Below are 21,118 nucleotides of genomic sequence, written 5' to 3'. Positions count from 1 at the left end.
CTGAATGGTTGTAGCCAGGGCAGTTAGGCAACAAAAGGAAATAAAAGGCATTCAGATTGAAAATGAAGAAGTGAAACCATTCCTATTGGCAGAATACATGATTTTATATATAAAAAATCTTAAGTAACCCACGAAAAAAATCTATAAGCGCTGATAAACAAGTTCGGTAAGGTAGCAGGTTACAAGATTAATATACAAATATCAGATGTATTTTTATACACTAGCGATAAGCAATCCAAAATGAAATTAAGAAAATAATTCTATTTATAAGAGTATCAGAAAGAATAAAATACCTAGGAATAAATTTTACCAAAAATACAAGCCGTCAAAACCTATACATCAAAAACTATAAAACATCATTGAAATAAATTAAAGAAGACCTAAATAGATAGAAAGACATGTCGTGTTCATGGATTGGAAGATTGTTGAGATGGTATTATGCTTACTCTTATATGCCGACTGGGCGGGGTGCCGGCATCCAGTTGTTTGGTCTAGAAGCATTGGCCTGATGGTTACTGTGAGGGTATTTCATGGATTTAAGTCATTGGTCAGTCAGTTACTTCTATTGCTGATTAAATCTACAATCAACAAAAGAGAGTTGCCTTCAGCCATGAGAAAAGTCTCATCCGATTAGTTGGAGGCCTTAAAGGGAGAACTGATGATTTCCACAGTCAGAAAGAAGAATTTCCATCTCGGCTACAGCCAGCCAGCTTCTCCTGAGGAATTCACAGAAACCTGCACTGAAGTTCTTAACTTGTGGGCTGCCCACAGAATTCAGTCTTGCCAGCCCTCATGGTTGTGTGTGCCAATTCCTATAATAAATCTCATAATGTTAATACATATATACAGATAGATATATATATCCTATTCCTGATGGTTCTGTTAGAACCCTGACTAACACAGAGGGCAATATTCCTTAAGCTGACCTGTAGATCCAGTACAATCCCTATCAAAATCCAGCTGCCTTTTCTGTAGAAATTGACAAGCTGATCCTAAAATTCATATGGAAATGTAAGGGACCTAGTAGACCCTAAGAAATCTTTAAAAGAAGAAGAAGAAACTTTAGGGGCTCATACATCTCAATTTCAAAACCTAACTACGAAGCAACAATAACTAAGACACTGTGATATTAGCATAAAGAGATAGACCAAGGGATAAAATTTAGAGTTGAGAAATAAACCCACACATTTATGGTCAGTTAATTTTCAACAAGGGGGCCAAGATAATTAAATCATTCAACATATGATGCTAACACTACTGGATAGCCATATGCAAAAGAATGAGGTTGGACCTCTTCTTCAAACCATATACAAAAATTATTAATAACTCAAAGTGGCAAGAGACCTAAATGTAGAAACTACAGCTATAAAATTATTAGATAAAATCATAGGAGTAAATCTTCATGATTTTGAACTAGGCAACACATTTTTAGATATGACACTAAAAGCACAAGCAACCAAAGGAAAAATAGATAGTATGACTTCAACAAATTTAAAAACTTTCGTGCCTTATAGAATACAATCAGGAAAGTGAAAAGACAATTCACAAAATGGGAGAACGTATTTGCAAATCATATATCTGATAAAGGACTTGCATCTAGAATATATAAAGAATTCTTACTACACAGCAATAGATTAACAAACCAACCAATTAAAAAATGGGCAAAGGATTTGAACAGACATTTCTCCAAAGAAGAATACATATGATCAGTAAGTAAATAAAAAATTACTCAACATCATTAGTCATTAGAAAAATGCAAAAGCAAAGCCACAATAAGTGACTTCTAGTTAACCAAGATGGCAGCACAAGATGCTGTTCCCCTACAGAATCTTTGAACAACTATCAAAAACTGATAAGCCATCTTCCTCAAAACTCCAGAGAACAGTTAAAGGGTTGCAGTAATTGGGTGAATCAGGAAAACACAGCTTTAAAAGCAATGGGAAAAGCTGTGACACCCTTGTTGGGCCCTCCTTCACCTGTTCCCCAGTACAATGTGGAACTGGCCTGCACTCCTACTGTGGGTCCCCAGCCCTGTTTTAGAGGGAGCAGAGTAACCCCTGTGTATGTGCTGGGGTGCCTATTGTCAATGCCAGTCTACTGGGTGGCAGCCTGAAAGACCAAACAAAGACACTTATCTCTAGCTCACATGATAGAATTTGCCCTGCAGGCAGAAGCCCCTTGCAGACAACTAAAGCAAAGTAAGTAACAATTAAGTCAAAGCAGCTTAGGGCAAATGATTCATGGCTTTAAGACATATAATAGAGCAGCTTCAAGGTGGGGACACTGTTTCACAGCAAGTAGAGAAGGCATTCAGATTACTGTAAATAGGGGTTCCTAAGGCCATGAGGAAACACTAGGCCAGGATAAAATGCAAGCTCAAAAAAGGAGAAGACCCTCAACTTCAATTTTGCCTCAGCCCGATCTTCTTCATGGGTAGACTAAACTCTAAAGTAGAGCAAGCCGAAACTGAGCCAATTTACCAAGACTGTGGCAGTTGCTTTTAGTATTGGTTTATTTGTTTGTGTTAGCTCCTGGCACTCAGGGAAATCCCTCTCATATCTCTGGCTGGATACAAACTTAAAGTACAGATATCCCAGGGACTAAATCCTAGAGCTAACACATTAAAATATTAAAATGTACAGTGTGGAATAAAAAATTATGGGACACAGAAATAAGAAATGATGGCCCATCCAAAGGAACAAGAAATAAATTTAGAAACCATGAATGAAGAAAACTAGACTTTGGACATACCCGAAAAAACTTTAAAACAAGATATTCATGTGCTCCAGGAGATTCAGGAAAATGCAGAAGAAGAACTTAAAAAATCAGGAAAATGATTAATGAGTTATATGAAACACTCAGTAAAGAGATAGAAATTTGAAAAAGGAACCAAAGAAAAATCCTGGAAATAAAGACCACAATAACTGAAATGAAAAATTCCCTAGAGCGTTTCAACAGTAAATTGGACCTGGCAGAAGAATCAGTGAACTCAAAGATAAGACAATTGAAATGACTCAGACCTAGAAACAGAAAGCAAAAAGAATGGAAAAAAGTAAACAGAGCCTAAAAGACCAGTGGGATACTATCAAGCATGCCAATATATGTACTATGGAAGTCCCAGAATTAGAAGAAAGACAGAAGGGGCAGAAGGAACATTCAAAGAAATAAAGGTAGAAAACTTCTCAAATTTAGTTAAAGACATGAATATATACTTTCATGATGCCCAGTGAACCCCAAACAGGCTAAACTCAAAGAGAACCACTCTCAGACATATAGTAACAAAAATGTTGAATGCCAAGAACAAGAAAGGAGTTCTGAAACTGCAGGAGAAAAGCAGCATGTTATGTACAAGGAAGTCCCAATTAGATTAAAAGCCAATTTCTCAACAGAAACCATCAAGGCAAGAAGGCAGAAAACAACTGTCAACCAAAAATTTTGTATCTGGTAAAACTGCCTTTCAAAAAAGAGGGAAAGATTAAGGTTAAGATTTAGATAAACTAAGTCGAGGAAGTTCATCACCACTAGACCTGCCCTACAAGCAATGCTAAAGGGAGTTCTTCAGACTGAAAGGAAAGGACACCAAGCAGTGGATTGACACAGCATAAAAAATAGAGACTTCCTCTATTTATGTAATCTAAAGCTTATTTAAAAATAAATAATAAAGTAAAACAGAAAAAAAACAACACTTCCTGTAAAGGTAACCATAAATAATATTGAATTTTTTTTTTAATATGTAAGTCCATTTTTCACTTCTTACAGGTTTCTAAAATGCAAATGTGACAATAAATGTATAGTATTGGACATATGTTGTATAAAAATATTTGCAATAAGTACAACAAAAGGTTGGGGGAAGGAGAAGTATAGAACAGTGTTTGTGTATGCTATTGATGTTAAGTTGATGTCAAAACAAATGTGATTTTTATAGATTTGGGATGTTAATTGAAGCTCCTTGGTAACAACAAAGAAAATATCTGGAATATATAAACAGAAGGAAATGAGAAGGGACTGAAAGTGTTACACTATAAAAATGTCAAATAAGTATGGAAAGTAGCATTAATGGGAGAATTGAGGAACAAAAAAGGTAAAAGACTTACAAAGGCCCTAGCAAAATGGAAGAAGAAACTGCTACACTTTCAGTAGTAAATAGAAATGAATTAAATTCTCCAGTCAAAGGCAGAGATTGGCAAATGGATAACAAAGCATAATTCAACTATATGCTGTTAAAGAGAGTCACCATAAATTCAAAGACACTTGTAGGTTGAAAGTGAAAGGATTGAAAAAAATATACCAGGCAAAGAGTAACCAAAAGAGGGTGGGGGTAGCTATACTAATATCAGATAAATAGACTTTAAGCCAAACTGTTATGAGGGACAAAGACATCACTGTATACTGATAAAGGGGTCAAGTTACAAGAAGACATAACAGTAATAAATATAATGCACCTAATGGCAGGACCCCAAAATATATGAAACAAATATTGACAGATGTGAATGGAGAAATGGACAGTTCTACATTGATATTAGGAGACTTCAAGGCACTGCTTTCAATGAAGGATAGAACCTCTAGACAGAAGATAAATAAGGAAATAGAAGATTTGAATGATACTATAAACCAACTAGAATGAACAGACAAGTACATTCACCCAATAGCAGCAAAATGTGCGTTCTTCCTAAGAACACATGCATCATTTTTCCAGAAATGACCATATATTGTATGACAATTCTCAATAAGGTCAAAATATTGAAATCATTCATTATCTTCCCTGACCAAAATGGAATGAAGCTAGAAATCATTTAAAAAGGGAGAGCTGGAAAAGTCACAAATATGTGGAAATTAAACAACACAACTCTTCAACAACCAATGGGTCAAAAGAAGTAACAAGGTAAATTAGCAAATATCTTGAAGTGAATGAAAATGAAAACACAACATACCAAAACTTATGGGATGCAGCAAAGGCAGTGTTGAGAGAAAAATGTATAGCTCTAAATGCTTTCAATTAAAAGAAAGAAAAAGCTCAAGTCAGGGACATAGCCTCCCAACTTAAGGACCTAAGGAAGAAAAGTAAACTAAACCTAAAGCAAGCAGAAGAAAGGAAATAACAAAGATTAGAGTGGAGATAAATGATATAGAGGATGAAAAGGCAGTGGAATGAATCAGGAAAATCAAAAGTTGGGTTCAATGAACCTTAGCTAGACTAAGAAAGAAGGAAGAGAGAGTAAACAAATAACTAAAATTAAAAATGGAAGGAAGGATATTACTTCCAACCCCACAGAAATAAAAAACATCATGAGGATATGATGAATAACAGTATGTCAACACACTAGATAATTTAGATGAAATGGACAAATTCCTAATACACCCAAACTATTCACATTGACTCAGGAAGAAAAAGGAGGTCTCCACAGACCAATAACAAGTAAAGATAACGACTCATGGTCAAAAACCTCCCAACAAAGAAAAGCCCAGACCAATGTTTCAAAGTGAATTTTACCAAACATTCTAAGAATTAACATGAATCCTGCTCAAACTCTTCCAAAAAAAATTGAAGAGGAGAGGATAGTTCATAATAACAAAGCCAGTTAAAGATAACACAAGAAAGAAAAGTATAGACCAATATCTATTAGGAATATAGATGCACAAATCCTCAGCAAAATCTAGCAAACCGAATCCAACAGCACATTAACAGAAGTATACACCATGATCAGGTGGGGTTTACCCAGGTATGCAAGAGTTGTTCAACATAAGAAAATCAGTTAGTGTGACACACCAAATTAATAGAGGGAAAGAAAAAAAAAGCATGATCATTTCAATTGACATAGAAAAGGCATTTGACAAAATCCAACAACCCTTCTTGACACCCTTAGAAAACTAGGAATAGAAAGAAACTTCCTCAACATGATAAAGTACATTCATGAAAAACCAACAGCTAACATGCTACCCAATGATAAAAGACAAAGCTTTACCTCTATGATCAGGAAGAAGATAAGGATGCCCACTGGTAAAGTGGATTTGGTCCAACTGATATTCCGTCTGCCTACCACACGGGAGGTCCAAGGTTCAAACCCAGGGCCTCCTGACCCATGTGACGAACTGGCCCACGCACAGTGCTGATGCATGCAAGGAGTGCCGTGCCACACAGGGGTATCCCCGTGTAGGGGAGCCCCACACGCAAGGAGTGTGCCCTGTAAGGAGAGCTGCCCAGCACAAAAAAAGTGCAGCCTGCTCAGGAATGGTGCCATACACATGGAGAGCTGACACAGCAAGATGATGCAACAAAACGAGACACAGATTCCAGGTGCTGCTGACAAAAGCGGACACAGAAGAACACACAGCGAATGGACACAGAGAGCAGGCAACTGGGGTGGGGGGAGTGGAGAAGGGGAGAGAAGTAAATAAAAAATAAATCTTTAAAAAAGGATGCCCACTGTCACCACTGTATTCAACATTATACTGAAGTGCTAGCCATAGCAATTAGTCAAGAAAAAGAAAAGAGGCACCCAATTTGGAAAAGAAAAAGTAAAATTTCCCCTATTTCAGATGACATGTTGCTCCATATAGAAAATCATGAAAACTCCAATACAAATTTACTCTACCTAAATAAACAAAATCAGGAAAGTGGTAGAGTACAAGATCAGCATGCAAAATCAGTGGTGTTTTTATACACTAGTAATGAATAATCTGAAGTGAAAATCAAGAAAAAAAATGACATTTAGGGAAGCAGATGTGGCTCAACCACTTAGGTTTCTACATCACGGGATGTCCCAGTGTCTCCTAAAAGAAAATAGTAGATGCCGCCTTCTGCCACAATGAGCTAGGAGCTGCCTCCCACTGCAGCAAGCTAGACACTGCCTCCCACTGCAATGATCTAGACTCTGTCCCCACCCCAACGACCTAGACTCCACCCCCACAACAACAAGCAGAGGCCAGAAGTCAGCAGACACCGCAGCCCTTGGGGAGCAAATATGGCTTAGTCCATTGGGCACTCACCTCTCATGTGGAAGGTCCTGGGTTCAGTTCCCGGCACCTCCTGTAGAAGGTGAGCAAACTGTGAGCAGACAGATGATCAAACCATCTGGAGGAACGGGTGGGGGGGGATAAATGAAGAAAAATAAAGTAAATAAAATAAATCTTTTTTAAAAAATGACATTTACAAGGGCAAATAAGAGACTCAAATATCTAAGAATAAATCTAACCAAGTATGTAAAGGGTCTGTACACAGAAAACTACAAAACATTGCTGCAAGAAATGAAAGAAGACCTATAAAATTGGAGGGACATTCCATGTGCACGATAGGAAGACTAAATATTGTTAAGATGTGAAAGCATTTTACTGATTCAACACAATCCCAATCAAAATTTCAACAGCCTTCTTTGCAGAAATGGAAAAACCAACCATTAAGTTTATGTGGAAGGTTAAAAGGGGCCCTCAATATCCAAAACCATTTTGAAAATGAAGAACAAAGGTGAAGGATTCATGCTTCCTGATTTTAAAACTTATTATAAAGCTACAGTAATCAAAACAGCATGATACTAGCACAAGAACAGGCATATAGGCCAATGGAATATAATTGAGAGTTCAGAAGTAAAACCTCACATTATAGCCAGCTGATTTTGACAAGGGTACCAAGGTGTAATTCAATGGGCAAAGAATAGTCTCTTCAATAAACGGTGCTGGGAAAATTGGATAACCATATGCAAAAGAATTAAGGTGGACTCCTACCTCACATCTTATACAAAAATTAACTCAAAATGGATCAAAGGCCTAATTATAAAAACCGGAACCATAAAATTCCTAGAAGAAAACACAGTGGCACCAAAGACACAAGAAACCAAATAAAAAATATGGATCAAAGGGACTTCATCAAAATTCAAAACTTACGTGCATCACAGGACTTCGTCGTGAAAATAAAAAGACAGCCTACAAAATAGAAACTATTTGAGAGCCACAAATCTAAGAAATCCAGAATATATAAAGAAATCCTACACCTCAACAACAAAAAGATCAACAATCCAATTTTTAAAATGGTAAAGGAAAAAAAATGGAGCTAAGGCTTAACATGTCCAGAGTTCCTGTTTGGAACGATGGAAATGTTTTGGTAAGAGATAGTGCTGATGGCAGCACAATATTGTGAATGTAATTAACAGCAGTGAAATATATATCTGAATGTGGTTAAAAGGGGAAATATTAGGCTGTATATATGGTAATAGAATAAATTTTTAAAAACCATCCATGGAACTGCATTACACAGTGAGCCATAGTGTTAAACCATGGACTATGGTTAATAGTACAATTATAAAGTTGTGCTTTCATAAGTTGTAGCAAATGTACAAGGTGTTAATACTATACAAGGTGTTAATAATGAGGTGATGTATTGAAATCCTGTATTTTTTGAATGATTGTTCTGTAAACCCACAACTTCTCTAATTTAAAAAAAAAAAAAGTTAAAAGACTTGAATAGACATTTCTCCAAAGAAGATATACAAATGCCTATTAAGACAGAAAAGATGCTCAACATTATTAGCCATTAGGGAAACGCTCATCAAAACCACAATTAGATACCATTTTACATATACTAGAATGGCTGCGATTTAAGAAAACAGAAAGGAAAATAAGTTTTGGAGAGGAAACAGAGAAATAGGAACACTAGTTCATTGTTGATGGGAATGTAAGATGGTGCAGCCACTGGAAAACAGGTTGGTGGTTCTTCAGAATGTTAAGTGTAGAAATACCATGTGACCTGGCAATCCCACTTCTAGGTATATACCCAGAAGAAGGGAAAGCAGAGGCTTGAGCAGGTATTTACAGAATGATGTTCACAGTGGCATTATTCACAATTGCCAAAACATGAAAGTAAACCATTTGTCCATCAACTGATGAACTGAATAATAATTTAAAAAGGCATTATATTCTTATAATGGAATGTTATTCAGAAATAAAGAGAAATGATGTTCTGAGACATGCCACAGCAGGGGTGATCCTTGAAAACATTATGCTAAATGAAAGAAGCCAGACACTGAAGGATAAATGTTATATGATTCCATTTAAATGAAACCTCCAGAATAGTCAAATGTATGGGTTAAAGACAGAAGGAAGTTTAGGGGTTGACAGGGGTAAGTTATAGGGCAATGAGTAACTTCTAATGGATATGGGGTTTCTTTGTGGGGAGGTGGTGAAAGTGTTCTGGAATTAGGTAATGGGTAATGGTTGCACAGCATTGTGAATACACTAAAACACACTGAATTGTACACTTTAAAATCATAAATTTTATGGTTTGCCAATTATGTCTCAATTTAAAGAAAGAAAGGGATCGATGGAACCTTTGTACAGTGGGTAACATCCCATAACTTCACTGTCGCCCAGCAGGGTTGACTGCAATTGTCTGAAGAAAATCTGGAAGAAGAAATCATGAAGGGAGGCATGAGGAACCCTGGGAGTTTGATGAGACCGGAGGAGACATTTCCAGCACTGGGACCAGGCCGACATCTCCTTAGGGTCTATGGTCTAACAACTGCACACAGTGCGGATCCATTCCCAAGAAAGCATCCCTTGTGTGCAAGCACATATGCACGAGCAAGTGGTGTTCATCTTTTCCACGCCGTGCCACACCTTTCTTTTTTGTCTTCCTAACATAATGCTGGCCCTTGGGTCATTGTCTTCCTAACAGTGCTAGCTCTTGGTCCATTGTCTGCACACAGTCGTGTGTGTGTGTGTGTGTGTGTGTGTGTGTGTGTTTGTTAAGTGCTGTGGAGCATTCCAGGAAATGAACGTTCCATAATGAACCAGGGAACATTCATTAACCAGTGGGCAATTTGGTAACTCCTAGTGTTTTGCTCCCACAAGCAGTGCTGTGGTGAGTTGGTGCGCAGCACCCAAGTGTGGAAAATTAAGCAGTACACAGGTAGAGAAGAGGGCTCCTCGCATCTTACCTTCTGGAGGGTGTTGGGTTTCAAACCCAGGAACCCCTCCATGCCCCGCCCCTCCCTACCCCCCAGTACTCCCATCCTCCAGGGAGGAGGTCAAAGTCCTCCTCCAGCTCCCACAGATGGTCTGCTTCTCCTGGAGTCAGAAGATGAGATGCTACCCACCTCTCAGTGCCCTGCCTGCCCCATGCTGGCGGGGTTTAAACACGCTGTTAGCCTCCTCCTTGCAAAGTGAAGCCCATATGTTTGTCTTATTCACCTCTTTCTGGGAAAGATTTGTGGATTTTTAAAAAATGCAATACAAAAAGTTTTCCATTTCTACACTTTCTACTCCGCCCCGCCCCCCCCCTCCATCCAGGACCTGCCATTCACTCTTCACTCTCAGTCCTCCTGTGGGTCCAGCCAACCCTCCTGTGTATTGGTTTGGAAGTCACATCACCTCTTGTCACACGTCATGTTTACAGACAGTGTAATATACTCAGTCTTTTTCATGGGAGAACAGAGGTACAGTTAATTTTTAAGGTTCTTTGCCCTTTCTGTATATTGTTTTATTGATTGCATCCTCCTTCCTGCCTGTGGCTGTCGTTCTGGACTGTGGATGCTGACTGTCAATCAACCAGTTAGACTCCCAGCTTTGAATCATATGCAAATTTGTTAAGCCAGTAAGTCCTCGTCCCTTAGGTACAGCCCTCATCTCTGTCTTGGTTATAGCAAATAACCAACATCCTTGGGTTTCCATATTTTCACCTTCCATGAAGTCATGAAACTGAACCTCCAAATACTCATCACCAGACATTCACCACTGCCATGTCCATCCTGCCATCTCCTTGCAGAAGTCAGGATGCCTGAAGCCCCCAGTGAATTTCTGGGTGGCCTTTGGGAGCCCATGCTAGCTCCTCTAGTTCTTCAGTTTTTCTTCTAAGTGCTTACAAAACTCTCAGTTCATGAATTTTGCCAGAGACTTCGCCTCCCCACCTCCTCAGACCCTGCTTCATTTAGATCAGAAGAGCATTTGTCTCTCCAACAGCCCCTTTCCTGTTGGCTCTGTGCTTCCATACCTCCTAGATGCCTGTGAGGGATGGAAGATCTCAGAGGCATGGCGTGTCCTGCCATCGGGATGTCTTTAAAGGACTAAGGAGCCCTCTTCACCTGGACCAGGCATCGGTTCCCTCACATCAAGCATCAGTTCCCACATAGCGATGCTTGTTCTACCATGGATAGTTTGAAAAATCTCCTCCTTCACAGGAAGGTTGGAGCAAACATCGTTTTATTCTTTCTGGCATCTCAACACTTGGGTCTTACGTGTTGAAGATCACTTCAAAAGCCCCTTTTGTTGTCCTGAGCATTTTTCATTAGCCTCCGCTCATGCAGAACTTTTGCCTTCCCAGCAACAATTTTATGACTTCCTGGCACTCTAGTATTTAAGCTTTGGTTTTTCCTTTCTCCGGCATACCCCCTTTCATCTTTTGTGTATATCCTCTGAAAATCCACCCTTTCCAGAAACCTCCTGCACAGTCATGTATTGATTTCTCCGCTCTCCGTTTCCTTCTTCACCTTCTTATAAAATTTGTCCAAATGATCCCTTGCTATGCTGAATGTGACAGTTTACTGCTCAGAGCATGGTATTAATCTGTTCCTTCTTCTCAGTTTAGGATTTCGTTTCTCAGAGAGGAGTTTCTGATTCATGGCCATTTAAAACCAGAGGACATTTTTGGTTTTGTGCGGATGCCTACTACTTCTGAGTTTCTAAGTTTTATCTTCCATTTTCCTACCCTGCTTATTAAAAACTGTGGAGTGGTTGGCGTTTTCCACAGCATCTTTCATGATCACCTCTCCAAGCAGCTGGGATCTGCTGTAGGCCCTGATCACTGACTTCCTCCACCTTCAGGGGAAAAGCTCCTTCTTCATTTTCCTTGCAGCTCCTGCGAGGGATGCTTCCTTCTGTCTTAAATCACTTCAGCAATTGCCTTTTTCAGCCTGCTGTGCCTGCTGCACGGTAATGGTCCCTGGTGGGGGAAAGCCCTCATGCCAGATAGCTGTTGCTACCATTTAGAAAAGCACACAGATACCTGGGCTTCTGAAAAAATACAAATCTGCTCATTAAATGCATATGGAGTATTTTGACCAGTTCTCTGGACAAACTTGGAAGCTAGTTGGTGGCAAGTGTTCACTATACACATTTTGTCGATGGAAGACTTGGGGCAATAAAACAGATAGGAAATTCCTTGAACTTTTAACCTGTCGATCTCTTTTTTTTTTTCGCCCTGTGTATTAGTACCCTGGTCTCAGTTGTGTGCCTTGTGTATGTGTGTGAGTGTGTGTGTGAATATTCTCGGATTTGCTCTGTTAGAACTTTAGCAACACTTGAAATGTGTTCGCGTTCTTTTTGTTTGCTGAAGTCAGCGAGGCAAGAAGCATGAAACACCTCTTGAAGGGTTTGAACTCAAAGTCAGGGCTCTCACAAAGGGCAGGTTGGAGGCTGCTTTGGGGGTGTGAGGCCTTTTCTTTTTAAACTTTTTATTTTCAAATACTTCTAGACTCATAAGAAGCTACCAAAAGAGTAGAGAAAGTTCCTGCCTACCTCCCCACAGCTTCCCCCAAGGGTAACATCTTACATAACCGTAGCGTGATGTCTTTTCAGTGGCTTTGCCTACACGAGGAAGGTTTCGCTGACACTGCCTGAACCCCAATCAGGATATATTATGATGATAATAGCAACATTTATATTGTGCTTACTAAATGCCAGCAGGAACTCTGGCTGAGCAATCTTAAACGTTACAGCAGCCTGGCGAGGTACCATAGTAACAATCATCATTCCTTTTTCACAGATGAAGGGACGGGGAGGTATGTGTGTGGGGGGCTGTTAATGGGATTTTGTGATTAGCTCAGGATCACAAGGCCCTTAAGTGACAGAGTCAAAGTTCACACCCAAGCTCTTAAATAGAATGTTACGCTCCCTCCCCTGTAGGTCTCACTGGTGCGGACGGGGGCTTGGCTTGGCCACGCGAGGCCATTTTCTACACGAGGATGGTACTGAGCTTCCTCCACCATTGGGGCGTCAGGCGAGTCCTCTCCCATGGCTGTCAAACCTCATGGGGCAGTGGGACTGATGGACAGGGAGGTTGAGATGCTGCTTTATCTCCTTCTGTCTCCTTCAGGAGAGCCTTAGCTCCTGGCTCTAGCACTGCAATAACGAGTTTATAGATGAAGATACATCGTGGCACTTATTTTTAGTGCCAGGGAGGTACAGGACGCTGGCAGACGGCCCATCTGGGGCTGTGGCAGGGCAGTAGGTGTTCAGAACCAAGCCCTCTGCCCAAGCGCCTTTTGGAGACATTTTTCCAAGTCACACCCTTGGTGATAGATCAAATCAGGGGGCTTGATTCCATTTTTTTTTTTTCTGGAGTTACTGGAGCTGGAGATTGAAGCCAGGACCTCGTGTGTGGGAAACCGGTGCTCAACCGCTGTGCCCCATCTGCTCCCCAGATAGCTCTTTAAATATCCACATTCCTTCTGTGAGTGCAGGGGAAAAGGAAGGAGAGAAGGAGGGAAGGTCATGTTGATCTCGGTTGTTACGTTTGGTACCCGTTACAACGGAAACCAAGGGCATCTGAGCCTGAGCGACCTTGGTAACTTAATCTCTCACACTTCATGTGTTCCAGCCAAGGAAGTAAATACTGGAGTATAATGTCTTAGAGATGCCTAACCCTTTGGCATTTACAAAGTGCTTTCATGTTATCTGAGCCTCATCACAGTCTTCACAGGTGAGAAGACAGAGCTTCAGGGAGAGTAAGCAGCTTGTCAAACGTCCTCCACTTAGAATTTGGCACAGGCAAGATGGGGGCCTGGGTCCTGGGCGGTCCCAGCATGCAGCAAGGACTTTGGTGTTCCATGAACCCCATTCTAGCCGACTCTGCCACCAGTTGGAGTCTTCTGTGGGCCTCACTTCCTTCAGCTTTTAAATAGGTTCAATCACAGTACTTGCCTTTTCTTGAGTGTAGAACATGATGCATAAGAAGAGCTTGGCAGAGTACCTCGTGCATGGGGATAACCAGGAAATATTAGCTGCTAGTATCAGTCCGATTCTCTATTAGAAATTAACTTGGCTACAATTATAGAATATTAAAACAATGTGAACTTAAACAAATAGGTGGTTGTTTTTCTCACAGAATAAGAAGTCTGAAAGCAGGCAGTCCTGAGCTGGCCAGCAACTGAATGATGCCATCAAAGACCATTCCCCTTCTTTCATTCCATTCTGTTCTCTATAGCATATTGCTTTGCTGCCTCATGGTTGCAGAAGGCTGCTTCTGCTCCAGACATTGTGTGTGAGGAAGAAGAGGTGCAGTACTAGTCACATTTTCCCAAATTATAAGGAAAGCAAGACCTTTCCCAGATCCCTGCCCCAACCACAGCAGACTTCTGCTTTTGCCTCATTGGCTAGGATTATGTTGCATGGATTTCAAAGCTGCAAGACTTACTTGAAAAGTGAGTATTTGACTTTTCAGATTTAATTGTACAAGTGGCAAGAAAGAAGGGGGATGAGAATGGGAAGAGAATGAGTCAATTGTATTAACCACAGACTTTCCAGCCTCTCACAAAGTATCTTTGGCCCTCAGCTGAAGGGGGCTTGGTTAATCCCAGTCCTCACTTCAAGGCACGGGAGTGTCGCAGGTCTATGCAGAGCCCTTTTTCTAGACCGATGCCTTTTTATTCTTGCAAAACATGACCTGTTTTATGTGCATCTATTTTTCCTTGACTTTCTAATTTAAATATAACATATATTCACTAAAGTTGCACGCATCTTAATTAGGTGACTTGATGGATTTTTACTATTTATTCCCATGCAAGCCCTACCCAAATCAATGTATGGAACGTGCCCAGCGTCCTAGAAACCTTCCTCTTTTTGCCCTGTCTGCCACTACCACCCCTCAGAGATAACCATTACTCTGGTCTCTAGAACCATAAGTTAGTTTTGTCTGTTCTCTGATGTCCTCTAAATGGAACTGTAAGCTTGTTCGTAGTATTTTTGTATCTGGCTTCTTTCGCTCAACTGTGAGATTCATCTGTTACTGCATGCAGTAGGGGTTCATTTGTCTGGTGCTTTCTGTCTACGCATTGTATCTTTTCATCACAAAAGACACGTCCTTTGATTTCTCATGGACCTTACCCCTGGGCATTGTTCTTTCCAACACCCAGTCTACTTTAAAAGCAGGCTTTGGGGGACTTGTATATTTGCCTTGGATACTGTCAGCATAAAATAATTTTTGGAGCACTTTTTGGTTTGGAGCAGGTGGAAGAAGGGAGTAAGAGAGGGATGTTTTCTGAAAGAATGTTTTTAGGCAAAGACCAAAAAATAAAAATAAAAAAAGCCAACTAAAGGCTTCAATAGGTACTGGAGCCTGGAAACCAGTCTTTGGAGCAGAGAAAATTCACATCTTTTTCTGTGTTCCTTCTAGTGTCTCAATTCAGAGCTCAAGGTCATCAAAAAGTTCACAGCGACTGTCTCTCCTGGGGCTGGTAAAAGGGGTTTGAATTCAGATTGGTTCTGAGAAGCTCTCCTCCCCCAAAGCTGTAAGGGGTAGGCTTTCTGTACCAAAGCTGCTGTGACTTTCTTTATAAAAACGCCCAATCCCATGATCAACTTGCAGGCAGGAAATAAAGCTAATGCTTTTCAATGGAGTCTAAAATGAGGATGAAAGGGACTGCGTTAGTCTTGCAAGTGTGCTCACGTAGGTATGTTGGGGATCTGGTAGAAAGATTGAGACTATGCATTTAGCTCTAGTGGCTGGATAGCGCCTGCTCTCCTTTAGGTATCTGCTGGTTCTGTTGTGTGTCTGCTGGGATAACGTCCTGGAATATTCTGCTGAGACTTTGTCAGTGTTTCTTTGCTTGACAGCTAGAACACATTGCAAAGGTACTGATGTGACAAGTCTGATCAACATCCGGCCAACATCTTTCTGAGCTGGGGTCTCTGGTTATATGGAATTAAGTGCACGAACCACTTTTGATATCAGATGACCAAACCTTGAAGTTAGCCATGTTTGTTGCTAAAAAAATTTAAGAGTATTTTGTTAAGTTTGTTGAGTAATTTCTATATTCCCGGCCCTTACTAGAGGCTTTGCATATATTATTTTAATTATTCTTCATGGCACCTGGGGAGCTAGGTAGGATTAAAGGAGAAAATTGAGGGTTAAAAAATTTAAGTAACCTGCTTGTCACTAACAGCTGTAAGATGTGAGGTTGAGATTCAAAACAAGTTCTGCCAGATTCCAAAGGCTGTGTGCCTTGTGCTACCGACATTTCCTTTTTAAAATAATCACCTGCCTTTCTGATGTTCTAACCCTCGTCTCCCTCATCTTACCCCACCCCCCACCCCAACATATGCTCTTCAATGTTCATCCAATAAGTGACTGGTTGGAGAACAACCACAGGCTACAAATACCCTGTCACATATTTTGAGTTTAGCCAATTTTTGAAGCTTTACTTCAACTGAAATATTCTATCGAGAATTTAAAAAAAATGTTTAAAACCAGGGAGCATGGTGGAAAGACCCTGATAAATAATAAGGGGCTCTGGCTTCAATTCTAGCCTTATCACTAATGAAAAACCATGAGACTTAGGGTACAGGCTTAACAGCTGGGTGCCTCAGTGTCCCTCACCTGCACAATGAAGAAGTAATATGTGATTACTAGCGTTCCTACCTGCTCTAAAAACATGAGCTGCTATGGCCTGTTTTTGCTTGTTTTGTTTTGTTTTGTTTTTTATTCTAAAATGACTTCATAGTACAAATATTTCTTAAAGGAAACTTAATAGTTAAAAACAAATCAAGGGATGTAGCTAACATAAGGCACTTCACTTTTGTTTTTGTTTTTTTTTAAAGATGTAGTATTTACCCTTCCAACTAAGTCTGCATTTTCTAGTGCTTTTCTCAGTCCCTCATACTTCCCAAAAAGAATATAGGCTCTTAAATAATTAATACTGGATCTTAGTTTCCTTGAGGGTCTGGCAAGTATTAATCTTGGATAGAATGATATAAAATATTGCCAATAGTCAACATCAGGGTGCCAACCCAAATTTGGATCCCTCCTTGTTCAGTGTATGAATTTATAATATATGTGGTTTTAAATTAAACCTGATACTGAACAGTAAGATGCTGTTGAGCAACTCTGGAAATAAACAAGATGATATTACAGTCTAATTAATTAGGAATGTGCTATACTTAAAGAAAATTTTACTCAATCATTTTAGACCTAATAAAGAGAAAACTGGCCATGTGAATGAGTCGGGAGCATCTGTTATCAAACATGGACTCAATCCAGAGAAGATCTTCATGCAGGTTCACTATTTAAAGGTAAGCATCCACAAGTGGCAGAAGTCAGGTAATCTAGCACAGCCCTTTTTAGGTTGTGCATGTAAGCAATGAAGATTAGTCACATGGCTGTAGCAAAAATAAGAAAGAAATCATTGATGATGGATAGAGAGATTGATCGATTGCTAGATCAACTGATGGAAAGAAAGAAAGATAGATGGAATGACATGGCAAATGTGGTAAAATGTTAAAGGTTGGAGGATCTGGGTGGGGGCTGTTTGAGTTCTTCTGTATGGGTTTTGTATTATTTTTGCAACTGCCCTTAAGTTTGAAATTATTCCAAAATAAAAATTTCATTTAAAAATCATCAGCTTTATAATAACACTTCATTCCAAAAGCTTGACACCATATATTAGGAAGGCATGAGTCAAAGTAAGCTGAAATATTATCCACCTTGCCCCTCCCTTCTCCCTGCTTCATGTCAGCTTTGAAGAGCAGAACCTTAAAATTGCTGTAATGTTCCTACTAGAAGACAGGAGTGGTACAGAGTGTTTTAAATTGTAAAGAACTTTCCTGATAGCTTAGCTGGAGAGGACCTGGGCTGATCATCCCATTTAATCTCTGATGAGCATCTGGACTTCCTATAAACCAACTGAAAGCAGAAATGGTGATGACCTGAACAAATGAGTTAAAGCAAAGTGGTCGATCTTTAATTTCCAGGCCCAGCTTTACTGGTAAGAACAGCAAGGGCAACCTGGGACAGCCCAGAAGGAACATTCTAGATGCAAGTGGTGCACTGGTGGGTAAGTTAGACTATGTAAAGCATTTTTCTGATGAATGCATAACAAGCATTTTTTTCTTTCTTTCTTCTAGGGGTATTTCCTTCTTCGGTTTCTCACCAAAAGACTGGGAGAAGAAACCTATTTTTCATTTTTAAGAAAATTTGTGCACACTTTTCATGGGCAGTTGATTCTTTCCCAGGTAATTTAGGGATCTTCCTGGGTCCTTGATGTACACTGGGAGGGGGCAGGGCATGTGAGGATTAGATTTGAGAACATTCAAAAGTAGGGAAAAGATTTACAATTTAATACAATAGGAAAAACAGAAAGTTAATGAAATGGACTCAAGCACATTTTTTAGGGAGGATGAACTCCCTGCACATTTTAGGGACAGACTGGAACCCAAGCTCTCTTGTAGACAGTGATACAGATGGTTGTACAATCACCTCACAAACAAAAATCCTGTAGTTCCCTCTGCCTGGAATCATTCTTGCAAGGTTGTCTCCTTCTTATCCTTTATTCTCAGTTTGTGGTGGTTTGGAGCTCTATGTATCCCAGAAAAACATGTTCTTAAATGCAGTCCATTGCTGTGGGTGTGAACCCATTGTATTAAGACCTTCTGATGAGGTTACTTCAGTTACGGTGTGGCCCATGATGTATTACTGGAATCCTTTATAAGCAAATGGAATTGAGACGGATAGAGAAAACCATGGAAAGTAAGAAGCTGTAACTGAATACAGCCTAGAAGAAGAGAACTGAGAAACCAGGAGAGGCTGCCATGCTCATTGCCATGTGACAGAGGAGTCAAGGACCAAGGACCACCAGCAGCCAGCCCAGAACCTTACAGTCTTTAGGGGGAAAACACCACCTTGATGAGGCCTTGATTTGGGCTTTTTCCTGGCTTCAAAACCATGAGCAATTAAATTCCCACTGGTTAACCAACCCATTGCATACTATTTGCTTGAGCAGCCAAGGAAACTAAAACAGATGTTGGTACCAGGAGTGGGGTGCTGCTATTGGAAATACCAAAATTGTGGAAATGGCTTTGGAATTAAGTAATGGGAGAAGAGGAAGAATTATTGAGGTGCTTGATAGAAAAAGCTTAAATGGCTTTGCAGAGACTGTTGGTAGAAATAGGGATGGTAAAGGTACTTTCAATGAGGCCTTAGAAGGAAATGATAAATGTGTTGTTGGAACCTGAAAGAAGGGCAGTATTTCTTTTAAAGTGGCAGAGAACCTGGTGAAATTGAATTCTGATGTCAGATGGAAGGCAGAACTTGAAAGCAATGAACTTAGATATTTAACTGAAAAGATTTCTAAGCTAAGTGTGAAAAATTTAGCCTGGTGTCTCCCTGCAGCTTACAGTAAAATGTGAGAAGAAATGGATAAGCTGAAAACTAAACTCTTGAGCACAAAGAAACCAGCGACCAATCGTATGGAAAAATCTCATTTTATCCAGATCGTTCCCTTGGAGACTAGGGCCAGAAGCAGTTGTATCAGGGGCCTCCCTGAGCTTCTGGAAAGCAAATCTCTGTAGAATAGTGCTCCATGTGAGGATTTACCTGAACATGGAACCAGTCATACATTTCAGGGGGAGTTAGGATTATAAATGCAGTAATCCGAGAAGGATCTATGAAAATTCCTTTTGTCTGATGGTATGGACCCCTGTGAACTATATCCAAAGCTGACAAGTTTTTTGCAAAATTTATAGCAGTTGAACCCGTGCCAGCCTGAACTGAAAGGGATAGAGGAGAAACTGGAGGAAGAAGGATTGCTAGGGCAGTGGAAGCCAAGATCTGGACCGAAGGTAATTCCTCAGGCCAGGAGAGTGCACCACCCAGGTGTGTGGAAAGGGTGGGACCATCCCTATGGAGGAGATGGGCCTTTCACCACATTGTTCAGGGAGAGTGCTGCCATCCCAGTGCTCAGAGATGGGAATATTTCTGCCATGCCTGGGAATATTTATCCTATGCTTGTCTCTCATTGTATAGTGGAAGCAGATAACTCGTTTTCTAGGTTTCACAGGTCACTGTGTCCACAGACACAGGTCCTCTAGGAAATTGTGCCCCAGGACAGACTTGTCCATAACTGATTTTGATAAGAGTTTGTACTTAGCATTGTCACTGAAATGACTTAAGGCTTTTGGGATGTGAGTGAATGAATGTGTTTTGCATATAAAGAGAATCTTTTTGGGGTCCGAAAGTGGTAGTTTGAAGCTGTATGTACCCCACATAAACGTATTCTTAATCCATTCCTGTGGGTGTGAACCCATTGTAAGTAGGACCTTTTGATGAGGCTACTCCAGTTAAGGTGTGGCCCATCTGGATCTTAATCCTATTACTGGAGTCCTTTATAAGCAGAATAAAATTGAGACAGATAAAGAGAAAGCCACAGGAAGTAAGAAGTTGCAACTGAACAAAACCGGAAGAAAAGAACCAAGAGGCCAAGGAAGACTGCCATGTGCATTGCCATGTGACCAAAGAGCCAAGGACCAAGGATCACCAGCAGGCAGCCCCAGAATGTCACCTCTTGGGGGAGAAAACACCACCTTGATGATGCCTCGATTTGGACATTTTCCTGGCCTCAAATGATTAACCCATTTGAGTTAACTGAGTAATCAACCCATTGAGTAATTCCATTGATTAACCACCCCATTGCATGGTATTTGCTTGTGCATCCAAGGAAACAACATGCCCCAATCTCAGGGTCTCACCAGCTAAACAGATTACCCTCAGTGCTGTTATTCTCTAGCCCTTTGCCCTTTCCATTGCTGTTAGTTATTATATTTTCATTTCTAGTCTATTTATTTCCTATTTCCTCCAGTCTATAAATTCAACAAGACCTGACACCATGCTCTTTATTTCACCAACATATACTCAATATTTAGTGCATGATTGACCCATAGTATGTACTCCATAAACATTTGATAAACAAATTGATTAATAATAACATACACTGAAATATTCAAACAGCCTGGGCATAAAAGATCCTGTAGGCTCATAAAGGTGTGGGGCAGAACTTCACACAGCAAGAAAGTTAACAGGGAGACTTTCAGGAGGCTCTGAAAACACGGATGATGCATCCTCAGCAGGGCATTTTTTGATATTTGA

General features: G+C 40.2%; 1 protein-coding gene across 6 annotated transcripts in view; it reads left to right on the top strand.

The window, feature by feature from the left end:
• AOPEP (aminopeptidase O (putative)) overlaps positions 1-21,118 on the top strand; it is a 366,697-nt gene that overhangs the window by 208,018 nt on the left and 137,561 nt on the right. For all 6 annotated transcript variants that reach the window (XR_011649356.1, XM_004470934.3, XM_071216642.1 and 3 more), the window contains exons 8-9: positions 17,169-17,271; positions 18,103-18,210. Coding sequence is in view for 5 of the 6 variants with exons in the window: in XM_004470934.3 (XP_004470991.2) it covers positions 17,169-17,271; positions 18,103-18,210 (211 nt within the window). In the remaining variant the exon portion in view is untranslated. The remainder of the gene's footprint in view (positions 1-17,168; positions 17,272-18,102; positions 18,211-21,118) is intronic.

This window comes from Dasypus novemcinctus, chromosome 8, assembly GCF_030445035.2.
Source record: "Dasypus novemcinctus isolate mDasNov1 chromosome 8, mDasNov1.1.hap2, whole genome shotgun sequence".
Lineage (NCBI taxonomy): Eukaryota > Metazoa > Chordata > Mammalia > Cingulata > Dasypodidae > Dasypus > Dasypus novemcinctus.
This window is presented reverse-complemented; position numbering and strand designations above follow the sequence as displayed.